This window comes from Solanum lycopersicum, chromosome 2, assembly GCF_036512215.1.
Source record: "Solanum lycopersicum chromosome 2, SLM_r2.1".
NCBI lineage: Eukaryota > Viridiplantae > Streptophyta > Magnoliopsida > Solanales > Solanaceae > Solanum > Solanum lycopersicum.
In genome coordinates, this window is record NC_090801.1 from 60,700,575 (window position 1) to 60,720,207 (window position 19,633).

A 19,633-nucleotide genomic window follows, 5' to 3' on the forward strand; every position below is an offset into this window, starting at 1 on the left:
TCATAAATTATACAATTGATTTGTATACAACTACTTTCTTTTGTATATGTATAGCGAATTATACAATTGATTTCTTTGTATATGTATAGCAAATTATACATATTTATGTTTGCTATGGAGTGCATTTATGCAAACTTTGTTATAGCATACAAATATAAATTTTGTATTTGTTATATGGGTAAGTTGCTCTTTTTTTTAAGCCAAATCTTAGGGTCTCAATCTCTCCTCTCTCTTTTTTCTTCGAAATTTGAGATTTTGAATTATTTTTTTATAAAATTTAATTTCAACAATTTACAAATAATTCAAAAATAAATAAATTAATTTCAACAATTTTCAATATATTTGTAGTTATGTACTAGAAAAGAAAATGACAGGACTCCGCGATTTACTCTTTCAACTACAATGCCACCTATACGCCAACAAAACATTTACAACACTACTTATAAACAATAAATAATCCATTAAATGTCATTTATTTAATTTATGATGTAGTAGTGGAGTATATATCTTATTATTTTCCATTTTTAATTATGAAAACTAATTCAGTGGGATATCCTATTTCTTAAATTCGTTGCTATTTTTATATTGTGATTACTATTGGAATTATTTATATTATTTGGTCCCTTGATTATTGATAAATCAAAATTTTAATCCTCATTATATTTTACTGAGCATAGTTCAACCTTTAATTACCTGAAATGTGCCCTTTTTGGTCTATGTATATATAAAAAAATTTGTGTCATTTTTTGAACTATATTACTCTTAATATGGAGTAACAATACAAATTTAAAATAATACACATATAATTTAGTCATTTAAGACTATTTGTACCAATGAAAAGAATGCAATATGGAATATAAGGTTATACATCCATAATTGAGTGTTTTTTTAACACTTAATAAGTTGTTAAATTTTGTAAAGATTCACAATTAGAAGAGTGAAAAGTGAACATATGGATTAATTGATGTCAATTAATTTGAAGGTTAAATGTGCTAAATCTACCAGGAAGACCAATATCATAATTTGTTGATATTTGAGGGAATAAAAGTGTCATTTTCCCTATTATTTCTGAATATGAATTACACCCCACCCCACCCCCCTTTGTAGTCTCAATGTTCTTTGTAAAAATACTAACCTCAACCCCTTTCTTTTTTTGTGAGGTTTTCGTGGTCGTCCACCTCTAACTTTCTCTCTTCTCCTAATTCTTCTTCAACTCTCTATTTTTGTACCATTTCCCATTTTTCTCTTTCTTTCCATTTTTCATTTCTCACATTTTCCCACTTTGGCCTCTTTTCTTGATTTCAAACTTTTTTTTTTTTTGCATGGTTATTACATTTTTATTATGTCTAGATTACTTGAAGAAAGATGATGGGCAATGCAGCAGTAAGTTGAGGAAAAGTAGTAACCCTTTCATTTCTATCAGATTTTATCAAGAAAGGTATTCTACTCAACCCCCAACACACACACAAAAAAAAGATTCAATCTTTATATCATGCAATTTCTATCTGTATGTTGAGAAGGGTAATTAAAGGTCAATTTTTTTTATTTTTTTTTTGGTTTAGGCGAAGGAATTGGTTCTTCACATTTAAGTGCTGCTGCTACTTCTATCTGTATTCTGTTTCATCTCTGAGCAGAGGGTGTTTGTTGTATTGGGGTTTTACATACTCTTCTATGGGAACCAAAATGAAGGGGATCTACAAATACATTTCTAATATTTTTGGTGATTCCCTTTTTTCCCTTTAGCCCCATATCCCTGTTTCAGTTTTTGAGTTGATTTTTTGATTGTGATTACTTACAGTTGTGAAGGAGAGGGAGATAGAAATTGGATTTCCAACTGATGTTAAGCATGTGGCACATATTGGGTGGGATGGACAATCAGGCAATGCACCTAGTTGGGTATGTTTTTAGTTTTTTCACCATTCTTTGGTCCACATATTTGTATTTGCCCTTTTCTCAATTCATCATTTTATTTTCATATACCTAATACTTTTGTTTGGTTGGTTGGTTCTTTTTGGAACTTTATAGATGAATGAATTCAAGACTGGGCCAGATTTTGCAGCAACTTCTATTGGTAATTCTGGTTCTGCACATTCTCCATGGGCATCACAAGGTTAGTATTTTGCCTCTAAAAAGCTCTCCTTTTCCCTCTTGTGTGCTCCTTTCACTACCAATTGTCATGTGACAAGCCAAGAATGATGACTAAAGATGTGTTGCATATTATTGAATAGTTGGAATCATTTGGAATGAATCAAGAAAACAAAGCAAGTGTCTGATATGTTGCTTTAAAACATGTGCAGTGTCTGTAATCAGACAATGTGTCAATGGCTGTAGGGTTTTGTCACGGGTTGAGATGTTGATTGAAAAATGATAAACTTGTCTTATGTTTTGTACAAATGTATAGAAAAATCTGTTAAAATGGACAGGACAATTCTTTTATTTGTTTTATAGTTTTCGTCTTGTTTTGTTTTTCTTTGAAGGGTGTGTATCTCCTAGGAGAATTCAAATTTACATTTTTAAATGCATGAGATTTCCGTATGACATATTCTCAAGTGTTATTTGAAATGAACCAAAAATAAGGTTGAATGAAATGTGACCGCAGTTTGTGTTTTTAATCCAAATTATATTAGGTAAATCTGAGTTGGTGCAAAAAGTTAAAGCTTGTGAAAATGAATTTACACATAGGGCTAAAGTCCTCAATCCAAAGGGACCCAAAGATTCTTTGCCTCAAACCAGGGAAAGCTTTGGACTTATCTGTCACAGAAAGGTCTTTAACTTGGCACCAGAAAGGGACAGTTTTTGATGTGCTTTTCTAAAATTAATCTTGGCTGTTAGGCAAATATTGTCTAGTACCAATGACACTAATATAGTAATTTCATAACATCTACATTACCAAAGAATCTTCTGTGTAAAGGTTAGAAAGGAATATATATCTTGTAAATTATTCTTTGAGTCGGAATCATTCAATTGACCTAGCATCTCACTCAATTAAGTTTTCATCTTAGTTCTCTTTGAAGCTAAGCTAATCGAAGTTTCATAAAATATTCTGTGTTTGTCTCTTGGATAAGAAAGCAAGCAACTAGTGTGACAAAGATTTATGGCTCAAGCCTTTAGATACCATTATGCATTATCACTTATTTTGACTAGTGACGTTCAGCGTAAAAAATGTTCAGGGGAGTGCAAGTTTCTTTTTTTTTTCTTGAATGATATTTGGTTGCATTGCTCTCGGTTTATATATTTGAGTGGGACCTATTTTCAAAATCTTTTGATATTCTACTTGAAGTGGTTCATGAATGAATATTTAAGTTTCATGTAATGGACTGATATTTCTAATGCCAACTTTGGAACTTCTTGATATGAGTTGATTCACAAACAAGCTGCAAGTTTGTCATACAAGATGTATCGATCCTGATTTTCTGTAGATACTTGCTTTATCGTTCTTATCTATCTTTTGGACAGATTACACAGAGTCAATGAGACAGCAACAATCATCTGATCTTTACAGGGACGTAACACCTACAGTGGGTCCTAAGAAACAAAAGCGGAGGAAGGCCAAGTCGACATCCTCTCCCAGGTCTGCTTCATCATCCTCGTCAAGATCATCACGAGCAGAAAAATCCAAGACTAAATTTGTCGAAGGCAATGCTAAACCACTTAACATAGAGGTGGCTTAATGGTACAAACTTGCAGCTTAAATTGCTGAGAATTCTGTCATTGCTTAGCTATTGAAGTTGTTCATAGTCCTCATGGAAGTATCCACGAGAAAGATGAGGACGGTATAGAAAATTGAGTAGATGTAGAGAGTGTTACACTGCAAATGTGATAAAACTAATATGGAAGAAACCTAAAGAAGTAGGAGGAGGACTTAGAGATGTGAAAACACAAGGTGAAAAACTAAAAAAAAAATTCAAAACCAGGACAATGTTTTGGGAGAATTATAAATTCTTTTCCTTTATTTCTTCTATTTATTTTTCTCTTAGTTTTATCGTTCCTCTTCTTGGAACTACAACGAGGAAGGATCGTGTAAAGAGTTGAATCGTTTAGTCTATTGGTTGAAGATTGTACTAATGCTAATTATTTGATTTGAACAATCTCCAGGGATTCTCTCATACTCCTTGTTTTCCTCAGTTTCATTATATGTAGATATTGGTATTCTTTTTTGTGTATAAGGTATTGTTACTGTTTGGAATTCAATGTCTCCTTGCACTTCATGTCCCTAACAATATGGCCTGTTATTTATGCTTCTTTTATCGAAAAATCGAGCTGGAAAAAGGGTAATAAAACCATGATTTTTGGACATTGATTCAAAATTTATTATTTCATGATGAATTCAATAACAACAGAATGAATACTGCTAAAGGATCTAAGGGCAAAATGGTCAAGTAATTTATAACCAAAATTCCCTACAACAGAACATAATAAATGAAAAATAAAAAGTAAAAAAGATTGAATAACCGTTGGTAGTTTGGTCCCGCCATTTCAGTCGTAGCTTACATGGAGGAAATAATTTTCATCTGAATTCTGACCAAGTCTTCACTTAATTCAAGATTATCATACCAAATATCTTCTTTTTTTCACCAAATCTTGAAATCCAATTGACACTTTTTTAAAATTTGTAGAAAATAATGAAGATGTTCTCAAAATCCATGATCTTTTACATACTCTTGTTTTCTGTCAATATTAAGGCACAGGATTATGATGGTAAATTACCACCTGCAGAAAATAATTGCAATGGTATTTTTTTATCCTATGTATTCATCTCTAGGACGAAAGAGCTTCCACATGTAAAAAATGCAACTGCACAAGCTTGGGCCTTTAAGGCTACAGCAACAGTACTTAATGCAGGTATATATGAGCTCAAGAACTGGAAAATCTTCATCGGGTTTCAAAATCGCGAGCTTTTAGTCTCAGCTAGTAATGCTGTTTTATTAAGTGGTGATGATTTACCAGCTCCTGTTGGAAATGGAACTTACCTAGCTGGTTATCCTCAGACAGATTTGAAAACGTCGATTGATACTGCTGGTGATGTTAAGAAGATTCAAGCAGAGATTGAGTTAACAGGTACACAATTTGGAATCAAGCCACCAGGTTACCCCATGCCTAAAACTATTAAACTTTTCAATGATGGATACAAATGTCCAGCAGTAAAACGTAAAGGTAAGTGTGTAAATCAGCCACATTTTTGTCGCGTATCTTGATTGAATTCTGAATCTTTGTTTTCGTTTATTGTGTGACAGCAACAAAAATGCATGTCTGCTGCTTGAAAGATCCAAAATTTAAGGTTAAAAATTTCACAACCAAGTTTTTCCCACGGCAAAATGGTGATCTTTTGATCTCTTATGATGTTATGCAAGCCTATACGACTAACTATCAAGCACAAGTGACCATACAAAATAGTAATCCTTTGGGACGCCTTGATCAGTGGAATTTAACTTGGGAATGGATGAGAGGGGAGTTCATATACTCGATGAGGGGTGCATACACTCGCAAGAAAGATTATTCGAATTGTGTCTATGGTGCTGCAGGACAGTACTATAAAGACTTTGATTTTTCTAAAGTTTTGAACTGTGAAAAGAAGCCTACCATAGCTGATTTGCCTCGAGAAAGAGCTCAAGATAAAGATGTAGGTATGTTGCCATTCTGCTGCAGGAATGGCAGCATCATGCCCACTGTAATGGATGCAACCAACTCAAAGTCTGTGTTTCAATTACAAGTCTATAAGCTTCCACCAGATTTGAATCTAACAGCTCTTTACCCTCCCGAAAGATGGAAAATAGTAGGTCTTCTTAATCCGGATTATAAATGTGGACAAGCCTTAAGAGTAGATGACGCACAATTCTTGGATCCAACTGGACTTCATGCTACTGTAACAGCTATTGCAAGTTGGCAAATAGTCTGCAATATCACAAAGCCAAAAGATAAAGCGAATCGGTGCTGTGTTTCATACAGTGCCTATTACAATGATTCTGCAATCCCCTGCAACACTTGTGCATGTGGTTGTGACAATTCTGCCAAATGCAGTCAACATGCACCAGGACTGCTTCTTCCTCCAGAAGCACTTCTGGTGCCATTCGCAAACAGAAGAGAGAAATCCTTGTATTGGGCTAAACTAAAGCACTATCGTGTCCCTAAGCAGTTACCTTGTGGCGACAACTGTGGGGTTACCATAAACTGGCATATTGATTCAAACTACAAATCAGGATGGACTGCTCGGATTACTCTATTCAATTGGGGAGCAGTTAATTTCGTAGACTGGTTCGTTGGCATCCAGTTCAAGAAAACAGGTTCAGGCTTTGCACAAGCTTTTTCTTTCAATGGAACTTTGCTTCGAAACATCAATGACACAATTTTCTTGAAAGGACTACCTGGTTTAAATTACTTGATGGCAGAAGTTGATGGACGAAAACCTGGAGACCCTAGAGTACCCGGAAAGCAACAATCTGTCCTTAGATTTAATAAGAAACACTTAAAAGGTATTGATATATTAAAGGGGGATGGATTTCCAACAAAGTTGCTATTCAATGGGGAAGAATGTGCACTTCCCACACATCTTTTAGCAGCAGATGGAAGAAAATGGCATGCAAAATCTTGGGTAATCGCGATGATCACATTGTTAACCTTCTTGCTGATGCTAAAAGACCTGCAATGATTGAAAGGTGATGATGTTTTTGTCTTGTACATTTCAAGTAAATGGAAGGAGATTCTCAAGTGAAACATATAGTTGACACTCTGCCAAGGGAAGTTTCCATTACTAACCTCACATTAGTATAGCACCATGTCCAAATATGATTAATGGATTGATATTCTCAGCGTTAAGCACACATGAATCGCGTTTTGCAGAATGATTCTTCTGGCCGTGCTGCAAATTAATGCACATTGAAGCTCATTAAAGCACCAACAGACTGCAAAACAAAACAAAAAAAAAAGAGTGGTTTCATCCAAGAACATGGTCTTATTTGTACCAAATTTGAAGGATCATAAGCAGGGATATGGCTTTCTTGGTACCCTTAAAAGAGAAAGTATGCAGTTTGTAAGATAAGCTCTATTTATCATGTGCATTTTCCAGATTGTGTGAACAATACTTTCTATTTCATGGCAAAGGGAAAACTCTTTAGGATTACAATTGTTGTGTTGTTGATCTCGTGGCGGTGTTTTATGCTTTTAGATAGACACAATGGCCAGGGAAAACCTTACCCGCGCCTAGTGTTTGCACCAGACACATGTATCTTACATATAACCTTAATTCTATCATATGTGATACGTATTTGCACTTTAAATTTGTGATTTCTATGATTAATTGTCTGATTTGGTGCAAACAGTGAAGGTGGATAAGTCTATTTATTTTGAACAAGTTGTATTGTTGCACTAGTAAATTTGTTATACATGGAAACAAGAGCACAAAGAAGATGTAGATTAAAAGTTTCTATTTTAATGTTATCATCTCACCCCATTAGTATTACAATGACAAAGCAGAAACAGAGAGCCAAAGATCAGAACACATTTTGACACAATCTATGTGTTAAATTATCAATCAAATTAGTATTAAAAACGACAAAAACATTCAAAAGAATAGTATAATTACTTGCTTCATCATCAATCAAAATAAGTACGTACAAAAAAAAAAAAAGCAAAAGAACAATTGTTTGAATGCAGTTAATAGAATTTGAAGAATTAGTCATATCATATTTCAATGCAGAAATCGAGATCATTCAAGTCAAACTTTTTTTAAAAAAAAATAATTTGTTAATTGGACTTTTCTAGTATTTATTTATTTTATTTAATATCCTTTACTATATCTTTTTGTATTCTATTTTTTCTTTGTAATAGTGTAAGCTTATTTTTCATTTGTTGGTGCATAGCATTATCAAATAATAAAAAATAATACAATTTATTTAAATATTATATTTATCAAAATAATATACTTACATAATATATCATGAAACTATATGGAATAGTCACCCAAACAAGTTGTAAGTCAATATGCAACAACTCTAACATGCATGGTAGGCATTGGCTTTATATAATAGTTGTAGTGCATGATGTATACATAAAAATATATATATTGTACAACACCACAAACTGATTTTTCTGTCTATAATAATATAAAAAATAAAACTTATGAACTAGAAGCACAAGATGTTTGTGCCCTATTGCACATACCTTCATGTCAGGAAATCTTTCCGAGAATATATTTTGTAATCAGCAAGTTGGATAAAAAATTACCATTATTAAAAAAAATATTTGTCATATTTTAGGGTATGATTAGCATGGAGGAAAAATATTTTCCAATTTTTTTAACGTGTTTACTGAATGATTCAAATATTTTCCTAAAAAGATAAGCTTTTAGCAAATAAGGAAAATAATTTGTTTAGCAAAACTAAAAAAAATAAGTTTTATAAATGGACTTCCAAGCTCGAAAGTATTGCTTTTTTTCCACTCTAAATGACTCGTAACTCCACCCCTTGACCATCTCACCTCGACATTTTTTCTTTCTTTCGTGATGGTGATTTTAAAACAAAACTGATTTTAATGCCACATTTTCAAACTCAAAATGGGGGGAACTTTAATTTGAAGGTGACTTGCATACATTTCTCCGTTGAACATGTGTTGATGGACATCTACTACAACTAATTATTTTAATGTATTCTGTTATTAAACTTCATTATAACATTTATTAGCCACCATATATATAGCTATTCTTATCTAACAATGTTTCTTTCACACACAATTAATACAAGTAATAAAGAAAATTGGACACCAATTAATCCTGAGGCTACCTAATCAGTATTTGAACTCATACGTGATGGTCTTTGTTGCGACTTCGTAACCTTTTAGTCACTTACCTTCTCTGTTTACTTTTATTTGTCATGTTCGATTCGTTTACTAGTAACCAATTTAGCTAATTGTTTAAATTAAATTGAGATATTGTAAAACTATAAAAAAAATATATATCACAAATCGCAAATTAGTATCCAAATTTATACACGCGCACAAACGGTTAATACTTTCATTTTTGTAGTTGCATGTATAGTTAATTTTGGCTTTTTTTTTTCTATGTAAAATTCATTTGTGATAATGATACCAAACAGTATAATAATGATAGTACTGACGCTTAGGTTAATAAGCTTTTATAGCACGTACCGTTCTAGATATGGAAATTTAATATTTGGAGAGCATTAAAATCTAAGCTATATATATATATATATTGCAGCATAAGTAGAGTATGGTCCAATTTCAGTTATGATGATATATTCGTTGCATTAATGCATTGAGAAACTCCTGCAAAAAATTGTTTGCTCAGTAATCGTAAGCTTTATTATTGTTAATACGAACTAAATTCATATATTTGGAAACACGTGATATTATTTCACACTGACCTATTCAAACAAGTCCTTATTTGGTAAAAACTCATAGCTATTCTAGCAATTAGTCAACCAAGAATGAGATATATTTTCTCAAAGTCTCAATTTACATGGCCTAGTCAAAATTTTGATATTCAATTTTAAACGTATATAGTAAATTTAGAGATAGATGGTTTAATTTTTTCGAAATATAATATTCACATATGTATATGTATATATATATATTTGTTAGGAAGATTTTATAAGAGTTAGTAAGTTCCATCTTAAAATAGTCATGCATGTAAAATTCTAGATGATTATTATTTGGATCAGTTCAAGTAGTACACTAGCTAACTACTTGAAAGGTTCCCAATATACTCATTATTTCTTCTGTGTCTATATCTGCATAAGAAAATAACGTGACTCTGCCACATTTCTGGTAAACAAATCATTGATATTTTATATATATAACCAGCTTGATCATGACATAGCTAATAAAAGAAAGATTGAGATTACTCTTAGATGGTATGTACGTATTTTTCTATCCGTCTGCATAAGAGACAAACTGGGTAGGAGTACTAAAAACAATCTTCGGTGTGTCCATCAAGAAATTACACTTTCGGTAAAATCTGTCTGAATTAATATTTGGTAATTAATAATCTCTCTGAAATAATATTTTTCTTTGATTCTGATTTGGATCAATAGAGAAAATCATCAATTTCGATAAGATTCGAAAGACCCCTATATAAATATATGGTCCCATTAATATCATAATTTAATAATTCTTTAAAAATATAAATATATCTAAGACGATTTAGTGAAATATGATTCTATTGTGCTCTGGCTTTTCCTAAAATTTAAATCTAGTTAAAGTTCATCTCTAACTTTTCTTATTGCATCCAAGCTCCGGTGTTATCATTTCGAATTGCACCATAAAATTGTGAAGAGTTTTAGATGTGATAAGTTTCCATTCGCGTAACTGGTTCCAAAGGTCATCTTCAACTTCAACATCGACATTGCTTTTTCCGGTGGTATCCACAATTTCTTCTATGCTTTAGACCTCTGAACATATATCACTTTCACCCGGATAATCTAACAGGTTATTGACATCCATTTTACTGTGGTAACCAATATTATTAATCATAACTTCAATTTCATGAATGACGTTTTCACAAGTAAGTTCATTCAATTTCTCTGAAATTGCATCCTTCGAACGAATTTTACAATGTCAAAAATAATTTGCTATTGTGCTGAACATTTGTTGTCCAAACAGGGATCTCAAAATTGATAGCATCCAAAATATTGATCTTAGTTGAATCAGTTTGTCCCACTTCATAAACCTCTATATCCTACGATAAAATTTGTTCAATAATACATCTTGAAAGCTCTTATTATCACAACATCACAACGTTTATATTAGTAAGATACAATAATTTTAATGTATTCGTTGTACTTTATGTATAATATTTTTATGTGAAATCAATAAATATGACAAATAAATTAGTAAGATTCAGTGATTTTGATACAATCAAAATTAATCTTCACCAAATCTCAAACCCTTTTTTAAATTAATAAGTATTAATTTATCGATTAAATAATATATCTATATCCTTTATTGATCAGAAAGACACCAAATTCTTCTTTAGGTGCTTCAACTGTGGTATAGCTAGGTAGAAGAGCTGGTATAAAAAAATCTTCTATATAAAATTCGAAATGTCGAATTGAAGTAAAATAATGAAATTTTATGATCCTATCTATATTAATTTATAGATATTTTACTATAATTCAAGTTGCACAGTAAAATAATAAAATTTTATGATCTTACCTATACTGATCGAACAATCAATTCCGGAGTTGAATTGATGGAAGAGATGTGGAGAGAACAAGTTCGTGAATTAATTGTCTCTTGTGTTACTGCATTTCATCCCCCCACATGACAATCATAATCATGATTTGCAGCGCAGAATATTTGAATTAGAACCTAAATGTGTTAGAGGCATAAACGTAGATCATTAAAACCATAATAATATTAATAATGATGGTTGAAGTTTGACGGGATCATCTTATCTAAAAGATTAAGCTGTTAGAGAAAGCTAATTTTTATTATTTGATTTATTTGTTCTGATATCATACTGAAATGTGTGACCACTTATCTAAAAACTTAAATTGTTAGAATTAATATCACACTTTATTATTTGATTATATTCTCAATAATGATTAACATAAATAAAGCAAGATTTGTAATTCAAGTTCATCCACTTCCAAGACATTCTTGTTACTCACCCTCGGGGAAATTACACTCAATGATCTTATAAACAGGCAATTTTAAATTTTTGACCCACTCTAATTTCGTAGATAACGTTAAACAATTAAAAGTCAAACTTGTTAATCTTATAATCATATATGCCCATGATGTAAGCGAAATCAAAAGTTCATAATCCTATATCCACCTTAAAAATTATTCTTATAAATCATATATTCTATGTACTATGAAATAAAAATTAAAAATTACAAACCATGTGGGGTGTAGTCCAATTGAAGAGCTATACGTACCTTCATCCAAGTTGGGTAGGGATGTTCAAATGTCACTATGTCGATCTCCCTAAATCCCCCATAAATAGATGTAGAGACCCACTCCATGTCTCAATATCAAATTATGATTCTCCCTATTAATTTTTATTAATCTAATGTTAATTTGGCAGATTTTTTTTTAATGAGCTATATAGAATGTTAATTTTACTATATTACGCTTTAAAGATTGTAATTTAATATTTTGTAAAATGTATTGAAAAGTGAGTGTATAATTAAAAAGTGTAAATTAGTAATTAAATAATAATTTTTGAATAAAAATGAATAACTATTTTTAATACAATAGACCAGTATAAAAGTATCATTTTCTCGGCGGAGAGATAGCGAGATGCCAACTGAAATTTTCGTCTTTATCCTTGAAAAGAAGCAGCAACTATTTGCAATTGGGACCATTAAGATAAATACTGGTCGCTACTTTTCAAATTTGATATACTACAATTATAGGGGATTCACAATTTCACATCTGAGTATTGCATTTATCGAAATATACTCTATTATTTTTTCAAAATTTAACATAGATGCTCTATTAAAATGGGTAATAAATATTATTTTTCTAAATTTAATGTTAAGTAATAAATATGGTACGTTGTGTCTAACTAAACCGTAGCCAATAATTAAATAATGATTATCCAAAGCTATATATATTAGGAGACAACCTGAATTTATTCCTTTAATTAATGTGAGAGTAAACTAGACTTCTAAAACATTAGCAAATATATTATTGGGCAGACCAGAAGTAAATATTGTTCTAAGTACCTCTAATATTTTATAGGAATAATAGGCTTTTAACTTCACCTCAAAAAGTAATATATAATGAGGTCTAAACTATTCAAAATCATATAGAAAATAATACTGATTAGGAGTGTGACATTATATGTAAGATTCTCATACAGATACAACTTTGATTTTGTTAGAGCTTTCTAAAATAAAATAAAAAAGAATCAATGATTAGGGAAGAAGAAATAATTTGTTATTGTTGTCAACCAACTGAATTATTAATACAAAAAAAACATTCCATTACACTGTAAATACAACAATATAAGCAAGTACTTACTACTATTAGTAATTATTGGTGCTCAACCGAAAACAAAATTTAAAGAATAAAATGATTTGCTAAAATTAATGTTTTTATTTGTTGATGGTATATACAGTTATATACTGTTAGCCGGTAGACAATAGGTCCAGCTTATAATAATATAATAAAATAATATATGTCCTTTTCTTAAAGAGTAATTAATTAAAAAAAGTTATGATGGAATGTAGTCTATTTAATATTGTGTTCAATATATCATCATATATTTTAAAGGATGTGGTAAGAATCAAACTGATAAAACTAACCGAATCGAAACCGAAGTGACGAAAGTTCGGTTAATTGGTTTGATTTGATTTTATATTTGAAAATTTAATTTAATTATTTTGGTCTTAGTATATGGGTAACTTTATAAATTTGTCATCAGATTTATTTTAGACATTTAAATTATAACTTGTTTTAATTGATCACTTGAAAACATGATAAAATGATATACTATATTATGCACATTAGGTTCAAATTATTCTCAACTTCAATTATATAGATAAATTAAACACTTGAAATATATTACCTTCTTTAATCATATGCATTAACAAGGACGGCTCAACGTAATTAGAGGCTTAAAGCGAAATTATTCTCAACTTCAATTATGTAGAAAAATTAACCACTTAAAAAATATATTACCTCCTTTAATCATATGCATTAGCAAGGGCACTTCAATGTAATTGGAGGCTTAAAGCAAAATTTTAATTTGAAGCCTAAAATATAAACAAACTTCGTATACGAATTTATTCAAAATTTATTTTTCTTACACTATTTAGATGGAAATTATTAGTATTTAATGTTATTTTCGCTTATTGATTTTATATAAGATTTAACCAACTCATTATTGAAAAACATTTTTTCGTAAGGTAATTATAATTAGTATATGAATTGTTAACATAATTCTATAAGTAAAGTTGACAAATATTATATAAAGATTAAAAAAAATTATTATGAATGAGGAACAAGTATTATATGGTAGATAAAACTTGTATGACCTTCCATTTATTTTTTGATAAGTAGTTAATTGGGTCCCATTTCAAAAAAAAATGGTTCAAACTTCTTTTCCCTCTCTTCCTTTTGTGACGTTTTCCCCTCCTTCTCTCTTACTTTTTATTTTTTTTATTTGATTTCTCTTTCGATCATTGTTTTAAATTTGCATTTTCATATTTTAATAATTTTATTCATTATTAGTAAGAAAAATAGTCAGAACATTTATATAAGTACGTAATCATTTTTTTAATTTATATGATTTTTTATTCTTGATATTCAAGTCAGGTGAAATTTAATAAATATTTTATTCATTTACTTTCCTTACATGTTTCTTAGAAAATGATAAATAAAATGATAATTTATTAATTTATACCTTAAAATATTTCTTTCGACTTTACGAATTTTTATTATACTTTTGATAAAAAAAATAATTGTTAGAATTAGAGAAACTATTTATATCTTGAATTTATACACAAAAAAATTAAATACAAACAACGATTTATTAAAATATGAATAAATAACATAAAGTAGAAAAAATTAATATAGTAAAATAAAAACTTATACAACATAAAAAAATCAAATCAAAATTCACTACATAAAAAGGAAAAAACAGAAACTAATTAGATTAGTTAAAGACTTTTTAAATGAGAACAAAAAATATATTGAAATAAATGTAAAACAAAAAGTAATTAAAGAAACACATAAACTAATTAGATTAGTTAAGAAAAAAATATAAAATAAAACCAAAAAAAATATTGAAATAAGTGCAAAACTAAAAAAATACAAACTAATTAGATTAGTTAAGAAAAAACGTGTTAAAAAATAAAAATAAAAAATATGTTGAAATAAGTGTAAAAAAAAAACTAATTATAATTATATTGGTTAAAAAAATATTTTAAACAATAAAAACATATTAAAATAAGTGAAAAACAAAAAAATAAATGCCGAAAGGAATATGATTTTGCATACTTTATACAAAATAAAAAGTTTTCATCAACTGAATTTTTATGTCGCCAACAAATTGAAATTTTTATTATAACTGAATAAAAATTTATATCGCCGACCAACTAAATTTTTAATACTGAAAAAAAATGCCATTACATTGTGGAGAATAGTATTAGCAAGTAATTACTACTATTAGTCATTATTGGTTAACAACTTTTTTTTTAAAAAAATAAAATTATTTGCGAAATCAATGTTTTTATTTATTGATGATACATAACTAGGGGTGACAAATGGCGGGTTGGATTGAAATTGGAAATATTAGAATGGGTTGTATAGAAATCGAGTTAAGTTTTGACCAGCTCAATTATACTTTAAACTTAAATGGGTTGGGCTCAAATGAGCTAAAAAATGGGTTGGATCTTGATCCGCTTAATTTGACTCGATTAATCTTAATAATTCAACATATTGATATTTAACTTATATAATCACAGTTTCAATTTTCGCTTAAGAATCTTTTTTTAAAAAAGTAACAAATTGATAGATAAATCTTAAAAAATGTTAAATAGATAATAATTCTTACCTTCCATATAGGAACATATCTTAGTAAAAAGTTTTGAAACGGATTGAAATTGTAGATTGAATTGGGCTTAATTGAAAATTCTTTTCAAATGAGTTATGTTTGAATGAGTTGAAATTAAACCGAATTTGAATTATCTTGAGTCCAACCCTTAAAAATCTAAACGATTTATACGAATTACCTATGTTTGGATTCCCGTTTGACACCCTCCGTATATAACTATATATACTGTTACCCAATGGAAAATATGCCCAGCTTATAATAATATAATAAAAGAAATATATGTCCTTTTCTTAAAGAGTAATTAATTAAAAAATGTTATGATGGAACGTAGTCTAAATTATGTGTTTACCAATATATCATCATATATTTTAAAGGATATGCTAAAAAATCAAATTCATAAAACAAACCAAACCGAAATAGTAGTGATAAAAGTTTGGTTGATTGATTTGATTTGATTTTAAATTTTAAAAATTTAATTTAATTATTTTGGCTTTTTTTTAGATTTAATATATCGGTATTCTATAAATGTGTCATTAAATTTTATTTTAGACATTTAAATTATAATTTAATTCAATTGATCACCTGAAAACATGATAAAATGGTACTATATTATGCATATTAGGTTCAAATTATTTTCGAGTTCAATTATGTAAATTAATTAATCACTTAATATATATTATCTCCTTTAATCATTTAAAATAGCCTAAGAAAAACTAAAAACTCTCTCATGTCTGTTTCAGTTGAGGTTGATGTCCATAGACCACAATGAGTGGACACAATATATTTTATATAATTAATCTAATTGCCTAATAAATATTTAAGAGCACATGTAAAAAAAAATTAGAAATTAAATGAAAAGTATTTAATAAAAATATTTTATCATATGTTTAAATTATCAATAGAAATAAATCGTGATTTGAATATATATATATATATATATATATATAATCACGAATAAACTTAAAAACTAAATATATTAGCTCTTTCTTTTAAAGACGAAGAAAAAATCAACTTGAAATGGATCATGAACCCTCAACGATTTTATTCTGAATTGACTTGGTATTGTAAAAGTAAAAGATAGAAATATTTTTGTCTTTTTATTTTGTTTGTGTTTGCTTGGAATGATAAAAAGAAAAATCTTCATTTTCTTTTTCTTTTTTGTATATTGGTGAATTTGTAAAGCTGAATTTATCAGGATTCAAATACTAAGAAAATTCATTAAAATGTCGTTCTCATGATTCCATTAATCATAACGCCAATATAATTAAGAGATCAAGACGTTCATAGTTTTGTAAGCAGGTAAAATTAGAAAATGCATTAGGAGTAACTTTTTAATACACCCATAAAATTCTATTTTACTTGGGTGCATTTGACAAAATTAGTACAACATTCCTCCATTTTTAGTTATTTATTTATTTAATTAGTATTGGTTTACATAAATCTATATAATGATTTTATTAATTTTTTAAATATAATATTTTAATATATTTCAAAAAATTAATTGTTATTAATTAAAAATAAATATAAACTAAGAAATTATCTCTCCATTTTATATAGGAGGTGTTTAAGCAAGTAAAGCAAAGATTTTAGGCCCATATTTTTTGGAGTCACAAATTTTACTACTACTCATCAGTTTATAAATTAATTAAAAAAAATTAACAAATTAAAAAGAACAATTAATTTTTTTTTAATATAAACTAAGAAAAGAAAACATCAAAATAGATATGAACTATTCATAAAGTAACCACAATAACAACATATTTATTGTAGTTGTATAACTGAAGTGTAGAAAGGCTAGAGTCATGTACAAGCTTTATCCCTACTTTGAGTAAGGTAAATAAATTGTTATTTAATAGACCTTTGACAATTTACAAAAGTATTTCAAAAACAAATTTTAAAAAATACATGAGTACTACAAAAGCTATAATCTAAAGCTTAAAAAAAGAAAAATACTCAACAGAAATATATAATAAAATAATAAAGCAAAAGAAACGATGCGTAATTAGATCACCTACTTATGTTTTACCTAATTATAAACTTTCATATTCTCTTTTAATTAGAATCATGCCTTGATGAACTCAAGATATGTTATATCAAATAATTCAAGCGTATAAAAATATTTTTGATTTTCTATTTGAAAGTAACAAATAATATTATTTATTGACGAGAATATGAAAATTGTTGTATTAACAAGAAAAGTTCTTTAAAGCTTAATAGTCACAATATCGATGTTTTAACAATATTAACTAAATAATTTGATATATGATTTTTGTAAGAACGGTTAGATGAACAGAACGGTCAGATAAGCCTAAGACATTGAGCGTTAAATATTTTAAAAATATACGAATGATAAAGGCATAAGCGTCACATAATTATAATTAAGTCATGTAAGTCTCAAAAGAATTTTGCCATTATCCCTAAAATGTATCAATGGTTAAAGCATAAGAGTCACATGTAAGTTTTAGGGTGTTTTTAACATTATTTTGTCCCAGGCAAGCACCCAAACTGCATTTGAAAATATTATTACGAAGAAATGAAATTTGAGTTTAGCTCGATTAAAAAAAATAATATAGGAGGGAATTAATTTGTCCAAAAATTTTATAAGGACATCACCCATCCTATTAGCCATAAGTGTGACTCTTTAACATGAATATCTATTTTCCTTCTTTTAACTTGTTACCATCAATTATGATGATCCTCGAACTAGATTTCATAATCAATAATATTGTCATAAGTTAAATCACTTACTCTTTAAATCTAAACTTCCCTTCTTTTGATTTGTTACCACCAAAATAAATCTAATTATGAATTGTTGATGATCCTACTCAAACTAGATTTCTTAATCAATAATATTGTTATAAGTTAATCACTTACTTCCTTAATTTTATCTACTCTCCTTCTAATTTGTTGCCATTAAATAATTATGATATGAATTTACAATGATCCTACTCAAACTATATACAATACTGTTAAGCTAATCACTTACTTTACTTAATCTAGATTACTTGTTAAATTTGTTACCATCAAATAATATGATTAATCAGAATTTATAATGATCCTACTCAAACTAAATTTCATTATCAATACGATATTCTTAATTTAATCAATTACTCTCGTTATATCTAGTTTTCTTCTTTTAAGTTTATTACCATCAAATAATTCTGAGATAGAACTCATAATGATCCTAATACTTAAACTAAATATCATAATATATATAATATTATTAAGTTAATCTATTAGGGGCTGTTTGATTATAGTGTAAGAGAACATGTTATTCATATATAAAACATTGTATTAGTTTTATTATGTTTGGAAAAAAAATTTATTAGGTTGAAAAGTCAACATGACTTATACTATGTTTGGTTGATAAGTTCTAAATATTGTATAATAGTTATTCATGTATTAATTTTATATTGTGTTTGATTGTTTTTTTGTAATCCTACGTAATTAATACATACAGAACTTATGAGGGAATTTATGTATAAGTTATACAGAATAAAAGATGGAATAAGTTATGTGAATATTAGTAATTATACATGTATTAGAAAGATAAATTACACATTTATCTCTATTAATTTATTTTTAATTTTTTTATTGAAAACTTTACATAACTATTCTATTTTCTAACCTATTTTCATTTCTTTTTTTATGCAAACAACTTTTTATTTGTTTTCATTTAAAATCAGAAAATATTTATTAATATTATGAATAGGAATGTATAATTTTGATAGCACATATGTTAATTATATATTTGCTTTATATATTATATATTCACATATTTAATTATCATGTATTAATTTTTATTTAGAAAGTGAATTTATATAATATTTATAAATTTGGTATATTAAAACTAGGGGTGTACAAACTGAATTATTAAGTCAAATCGAACCGACGAACCAAATCAAATCGAAAATAATCGACTTGTGGTTTGGCGATTGAAAAAAAACTCGACCACTCTTGATTTGGTTTGGTATTAGAAAAAAAAAATCAAACCGAACTCAACCCCCCCCCCCCCCCCCCCACAAACACAATTTATTTTATTTATAGATAAAAAATATTATCTACATATAATCTACTTTGGTAATATGTATTTTTTTTTGTTAATTCATGATTTTC

At 28.4% G+C, this 19,633-nt stretch overlaps 2 protein-coding genes across 2 annotated transcripts; both read left to right on the forward strand.

The window, feature by feature from the left end:
* The first annotated feature begins 1,076 nt into the window (after positions 1-1,076).
* Positions 1,077-4,166, forward strand: LOC101259699 (CRIB domain-containing protein RIC10). Its single transcript, XM_004232688.5, has 5 exons — positions 1,077-1,438; positions 1,563-1,720; positions 1,799-1,896; positions 2,026-2,110; positions 3,457-4,166. The coding sequence occupies exons 1-5, from the start codon at positions 1,323-1,325 to the stop codon at positions 3,669-3,671; spliced, it is 672 nt and encodes a 223-aa protein (XP_004232736.1). The 5' UTR covers positions 1,077-1,322; the 3' UTR covers positions 3,672-4,166.
* Positions 4,167-4,514: 348 nt separating this feature from the next.
* LOC101258127 (COBRA-like protein 10) lies at positions 4,515-6,919 on the forward strand. The gene is made up of 2 exons (XM_026029116.2): positions 4,515-5,154; positions 5,235-6,919. The coding sequence occupies exons 1-2, from the start codon at positions 4,623-4,625 to the stop codon at positions 6,644-6,646; spliced, it is 1,944 nt and encodes a 647-aa protein (XP_025884901.2). The 5' UTR covers positions 4,515-4,622; the 3' UTR covers positions 6,647-6,919.
* The last annotated feature ends 12,714 nt before the right edge of the window (positions 6,920-19,633 follow it).

Coding starts and splice junctions, on each gene's coding strand:
- LOC101259699 (XM_004232688.5), top strand. CDS start 1,323: ATGGTTATTACATTTTTATTATGTCTAGATTACTTGAAGAAAGATGAT. Junction 1,721..1,798: donor ATACATTTCTAATATTTTTG/GTGATTCCCTTT, acceptor GATTACTTACAG/TTGTGAAGGAGAGGGAGATA. Junction 1,897..2,025: donor CAGGCAATGCACCTAGTTGG/GTATGTTTTTAG, acceptor GGAACTTTATAG/ATGAATGAATTCAAGACTGG.
- LOC101258127 (XM_026029116.2), top strand. CDS start 4,623: ATGAAGATGTTCTCAAAATCCATGATCTTTTACATACTCTTGTTTTCT. Junction 5,155..5,234: donor TCCAGCAGTAAAACGTAAAG/GTAAGTGTGTAA, acceptor ATTGTGTGACAG/CAACAAAAATGCATGTCTGC.